Raw genomic sequence first — 6128 nt, forward strand, 5'->3', positions numbered from 1 at the left:
TTTCCACATTTCCACATATCAGACCTATTTGGCCTCTCCCTTGGGCAGACATAGAAGGGGTCTTAGTTCTGTCCTAGCCCCAGGAGTCCGGCAGCCGGTATCGGGTTTCGGGATGGAGCACGTACGGCTCCCGGTCCTCCGAACCGGGGGCGTGTGTAGGGTGAGAAATCTAGCAAATCGGTTACCTCATCAGGGGCCAGAGTCTCTAAGCCCCACCCAGGTGCTCCCGTGGCCAGCTTGCACTAGGACGGGTACAGCGGTGGCCACCAGGTCCAGAGGGGATGTTTACCGGTGACGGACCACACTAGGTCTCCGGTTGAGGAGAAGACCTGCCAAGTCAGTTGTTGGGGGGAATGCGGATCTTTATTCAATCTTTATTCACCCGGGATGAAGCGGCGATGGAGGCGAAGCTTAAGAGGGTGAGGAGTCCTTTCCACAGTCCATTCATCTTCAGGGGTCTTGGGAGCTTTCTTAGCGTGTGATGCGTGGATCCAGGTGGCTATTCCATCTACCTTTAAGGCAGTCGGGGTGGTGAGTAGAACCGAATAGGGTCCTTTCCAGCGGGGTTCAAGATTACCGGCTCGGTGTCGTCTGACCAGAACCAGATCTCCGACCTGGAATCCGTGTGGGATTTCAGGGCTTTCTGTCCGATAGGTCTCCTTCGGCAAGTCCCACACCTGGCGTCTGACAATCTCAAGAGCCCTGAGGCGGGTGAGGAGGGGTTGAAAAAGAGGGGGGTCAGGATCATGTATTCCCCCTGCTTCACCCACAGGGGGCGGACTGCTCCATAGGATCTCATACGGTGTCAGCTTAAACCTTCCGGGGCTGTTCCGAGCACGGAACAGGGCGAAGGGAAGGAGAGCTGTCCAATCTTTCCCTCCGGTCTCTAAGGCTAATTTAGTCAAGGTCTCTTTTAAGGTTCTATTCATTCTTTCTACCTGTCCTGAGCTCTGGGGCCTGTAAGCACAATGCAATTTCCAATTAATCCCCAGCTGACTGGCCAGCCCCTGACTTACCTGGGCAACAAAAGCAGGTCCGTTGTCAGACCCGATTACCTTGGGAAGTCCGAACCGCGGAAAGATCTCTTCCAGAATCTTCTTGGTCACCACTGAGCTGTTTCCAAGCGGGTAGGGAATGCTTCTACCCAGCCTGAGAATGTGTCTACGAACACTAGTAGATATTTATTACCATACCTGGCTGGAGTTATTTCTGTAAAGTCAACTTCCCAATGAGCCCCCGGTCTATCTCCCCTAAGCCTCTTGCCCTGGAGAGACGGGGGTCTATTGGAGTTGATGAGAGCACAGGCTTGGCAGCTCTGCACAACCTCTTGGGCTAAGTCTGGTAATCTCTGAACATAGTATTTAGAGGAGTTCATAAGTTTTATCAACTTCCTTGTACCTAGGTGGTTCAGATGGTGGAGGTTGGTAACGAAGTCGAGTCCCTCCTTGTTTGGGAGGACTTGTTTGCCATCTGCTGTCTCTGCCACACCGCAGGGAGAAAATCCTTGTACCCAATCAGACCGATGAAATTCCTCTAGCTCTTCTTGGGTGTATTGGAAGCTAGAGTCTCTTAGGTTTGGGGGAAGCTCTTCGTTTACCACTATCAGAATCACGGCCCCGAGCGTGGCCTGTTTGGCGGTGGCGTCTGCCATATGGTTACCTCTGGCCACAGCATCCTGTCCCCCCTGATGTCCGGGATAGTGGATGATAGCTACCTTTTTTGGGAGGTGTACTGCCTCTAGGAGGCTTAGGATCTCATCTTTATTTTTAATCTCTTTTCCCACAGACGTTAAGAGACCTCTCTGCCGGTAGATGGCCCCATGGACATGTGCAGTGGTGAAGGCATAGTGGCTGTCAGTGTAGATGTTAATGTTTTTTCCTTCAGCCAGTCTCAATGCCTGAGTGAGGGCTATTAATTCAGCCTTCTGGGCTGAGGTGCCCTCAGGCAGTCCACTGGACCAAATGGTCCTTTTCCCATCCACCACTGCTGCTCCTGCCTTTCTCTTTCCTTCTACCAGGAAACTGCTGCCATCTGTGAACCAGGAGGGGCAGCCCGGTAGGGAGACATGCGTCAGATCCTCTCTGGTACTAGAGACCTCAGCCAAGGTGTCGGCACACACATGTATTGGATTTTGACCTGTTGTCTCTGGGAGCAGCGTGGCTGGATTTAGGCTGACAGGAGCGCCAAAAGAAACTCTATCATTTAGCAGCAGACTCTGGTAGTGGGTCAGGCAGGCATTGGTTATCCACCTGTCTGGGGGCTGGATGACACTTTTTAGAGCGTGTGGGGCTATAATCGTTACTGGCTGACCTAGGGTTAGTTTATCAGAGTCTTTTACCAGAATGGCTACTGCTGTGATGATCTTGAGGCAGGACGGCCAGCCGCTAGCCACAGGGTCTAGCTTCTTGGAAAGGTACGCCACGGGCCGTTTCCAGGGACCCAGGGTCTGGGTCAGCACTCCCTTTGCCACCCACGCTCTCTCACCTACAAACAGTGTAAAAGGCTTGGTTAGATCAGGCAGGACTAGAGCGGGTGCAGTCAATAAAGTCTGTTTGATGGCATCAAAGGCCACTTGATGTTCGGGCTTCCACTGGAACTCAGTCTCTGACCTGGTCAAGGTGTGGAGTGCGGCAGCCAGCGCGGTGAACCCAGGAATCTACAGCCGGCAGAACCCGGCAGTGCCTCACCTGTCGAGGTGTCTGAGGTACAGGTATCTGGAGCACAGTCTTTTTCCGGGCTTCAGTGAGCCATCATTTACCATCCTTGAGGATGTAGCCCAGGTAGGTCACCTCGGTGCGGCACAACTGCGCTTTCTTCACCGACGCCCGGTATCCCAGATGGCCTAATTCAGATAGTAATTGTTCAGTCCCTTTTTGGCACTCACCCTGGTTTTCAGCCCCCAGAAGAAGGTCATCAACGTATTGAAGGAGAATCAGCTGTGGGTTGTTGGTTCGGAAAATCGTCAGGTCTAGATGTAGAGCCTCATCAAAGAGGGTGGGTGAATTCTTGAATCCCTGTGGTAGTCGGGTCCAGGTCAATTGTCCAGAATGTCCTGACTCCGGGTCCTTCCACTCAAAGGCAAACAGATGCTGGCTGGTGGGATGTAGTCTCAGACTAAAGAAAGCATCCTTGAGATCTAAGACAGTATACCATGTCCTCTCTGGTGGCAGAGTACTGAGGAGGGTGTAGGGATTAGGCACTATGGGATGTACATCTTCTACCCTTTTGTTGACCTCCCTCAAGTTCTGGATGGGTCGATAGTCTCGTGTCCCAGGCTTCTTTACTGGTAATAGTGGGGTATTCCAGGGAGACCGGCATGGGGTTAGGATGCCCAGTTGTAAAAACTTGTTTATATGGGGCCGGATACTTTCCTTTGCTTCCTTGCTCATAGGGTACTGGCACACACTGCTGGGGGTAGCACCCGACTTGACTGCAATCACTATGGGGGGAACTTGGCAAGCCATCCCAACTCCCCCGGTTTCCGTCCAGGCCTCCGGGAACTTGGAAAGCCACCACTGTGGGTTGTCCATCTTCTTACCTTTCTCATGTATGCGGTATTCGTCGGCCAAATTGAAAGTCAAAGTCCATACTGGCCTGGGGGAGTGCCACTTCACTCGGGGTCCTTCTGATGAAAACTGTATTTCGGCATTCATTTTAGTCAACAGGTCTCGACCGAGCAAGGGTGTGGCACACTCAGGGACTACTAAGAAGGAATTTGACGCAGCGAGCCATTGTCCATTTGTGTATCTTCATGCCGGTTGCCCCCACCACCATACTGGTCTTGTCAGCAAGCTTCCCCAGGGGATGTTGTAGAACTGAAAACTCTGCCCCCGTGTCTACCAGGAAATCCATGGGGGTCCCCTCCACATCTAAGGTTACCCTAGGCTTGGGGAGGGAATACGAGCCCTGACTGTCCTAATCATCTTCGTTTCTCAGGGCTAGGTTCCTGGGACCCCGCATCTTTTCCTTCTTGTTCAGACAATCCTTGGCCCAGTGTCCCTTATTCCTGCAGTGGCGGCACTGGTCTCTATCTAAAATTCTCCAATCCTGTGAAGTCCAGTCATTCCGATGGCAAGAGTTGCCCAGGTTCCCTGTCTTTCTTCCTACATTCCTGTTTCCTTCAGGTACTACTGCGGCCAGTATTCAAGTTAAATTCTTGTCCCTACGTCTATCTCTCTCATCCTCTCTCTCTTCCCTTTCCTTTCTCTCTCTCTCTTTCTTCTCTTCCTCTGTATCTCTCTTATGATACACTTTTCTCTGCTTCCTTAACTAAGTCTCTTACTGTAAGATCTTGTAGGCCTTCTAGTCTTTGTAACTTACGCTTGATGTCCGGGTAGGACTGGCCTATAAAGGACATGGCTACTGCTGCCTGCTGTCCCTCAGACATAGGGTCAAAGGGAGTATACCTTCGATATGCCTCCAGGAGCCTCTCTAGGAACACAGAGGGGGCCTCTGTGGGCCCTTGAAGTACTTCTCTTACCTTGGCCAAATTAGTGGGGTGGCGAGCTGCCCCTTTGAGACCTGCCACAATAGCCTGGTGGTAAGTGGTCAGCCTCTCCCTACCTTCAGCCATGTTATAGTCCCAAGGGGGGCGATCAAGGGGGAAGGCAGCATCAATGAGGTTGGGCATCTGGGTCGGGGTTCCATCTGGTCCCGGGATGTGCTTTCAGGCTTCTAGGAGGATTCGCTCCTTTTCTTCAGTGGTGAAAAGAACCTGTAAAAGTTGTTGACAATCATCCCAAGTGGGCTGATGAGAGAACATCAGAGACCCCATGAGATTAGTTAAGCTGGAGGGATTTTCAGAGAAAGAATCATGGTTAGTTTTCCAATTATAAAGGTCTGCCGAGGAAAAAGGCCAATACTGTAAGGGCTGGGGTCAGGGGGATCCACTGGGGGGCCGTAAGCCCTGAGTGGGAAGGTGGGGGCTGAGGAAGGACCCTCTGGACTGGTTCCACGCCGGCTTCTAGTACCGGCCAAGGGGCCCTCGGATTTGTCATGTTGATAAGTGGGTGGAGGGTCTTCTTCTCCGTCTGCGACTCCTGTGCTACCAATATACTCGAGGACTGGGATGGGGATGCCTGGGACCAGGGCTTCAGCCACGGGGGAGGGTCAGAGGCGAGGTCCTCCCATACCATGATGTAAGGGACCTGATCTGGATGAGATCCAGGTCCAGGCTGGAAAACAATCTTTTTAATTGACAAAATAACAGCTTTGTCTAGGGTGCCCTTTGGTGGCCAACCTACTCCAAACGCCGGCCACTGAGACACACAGTAAGTCTGCCAGCATCCCTTTCTCACTTCCACAGACAAATTTTGGGCTCTAGATTTAACCTCTGACCAATGATTCAAAGTTTGGCTCAATGGAGTGGACACAGACTGTCCCATGGTGAAGAAGAAAAGAACTAAACACAAAAATGAAATTCCAAAAAGAAACAACAGTGCGTCTACGCACGCTCATCTGTGCCTGGATTGATATATCCAGCCGAACACAACCTCGGGCAGGATTGGGTCTCGAATCTACCACCCGGGTAGGAGAAGTTTTCCATCTCCCTGATTCCGGAAAGTCACAGTCAGATCTCTTTGACTGTCAGTCGTCGGGTCCTCCCGGCAATATTCGGCTCTTGGAATGTCTTCCAGAGCAGCAGCCTGCGGGGCCGGGGCGTCCCCCCTTCCGCTGTCCGAGAAATTTAAAAAGGGTCGCTGCTCGGAGTAGGAAACCTCATCTACTCCTGGAGTAGGAATCCGCATCTACTCACAGGCGCCTGTACGGGGTGGGAAGCCTCTTCCACCCGAGTGCACTCTCAAATCAAACCTGTACAGGGTGGGAAGCCTCTTCCACCCGAGTGCACTCAAACCTCAAACCGGTACCAAAACACAATACACAACACACAGCGGCCGCATTCAACACTCACACCAACGTACCTCCAAGGGGCCTTCGGGTCCCCAGGGGCTACGCCAGATCCCGGACGAGTCCCCAAATGAAAGAACCCCAAATTGGGAAGACTCTCACTCCAGTCTCGGGATGGCGTGCCCCAGGAAACGTGAATAGCCAATCTTGATGTAACAGCAAGAGGCAGTTTTATTGGCGAGATCTCGGGCCAACACGTATCTCACAGAGGAGATAGAGGA

The 6128-nt window shown here is 52.3% G+C and overlaps 1 protein-coding gene across 1 annotated transcript; it reads right to left on the minus strand.

Moving 5' to 3' along the window:
* Nucleotides 1–374: 374 nt before the first annotated feature.
* On the minus strand, nt 375–5384 carry LOC116895990. Its single transcript, XM_032897020.1, is given in 7 exon segments — nt 375–1114; nt 1117–2684; nt 2686–3717; nt 3719–4254; nt 4256–4875; nt 4878–4983; nt 5049–5384. Coding segments are annotated over 7 exon segments (4938 nt in total).
* Nucleotides 5385–6128: the final 744 nt, after the last annotated feature.

Source organism: Rattus rattus, chromosome 3 (genome assembly GCF_011064425.1).
Source record: "Rattus rattus isolate New Zealand chromosome 3, Rrattus_CSIRO_v1, whole genome shotgun sequence".
Classification (NCBI taxonomy): domain Eukaryota; kingdom Metazoa; phylum Chordata; class Mammalia; order Rodentia; family Muridae; genus Rattus; species Rattus rattus.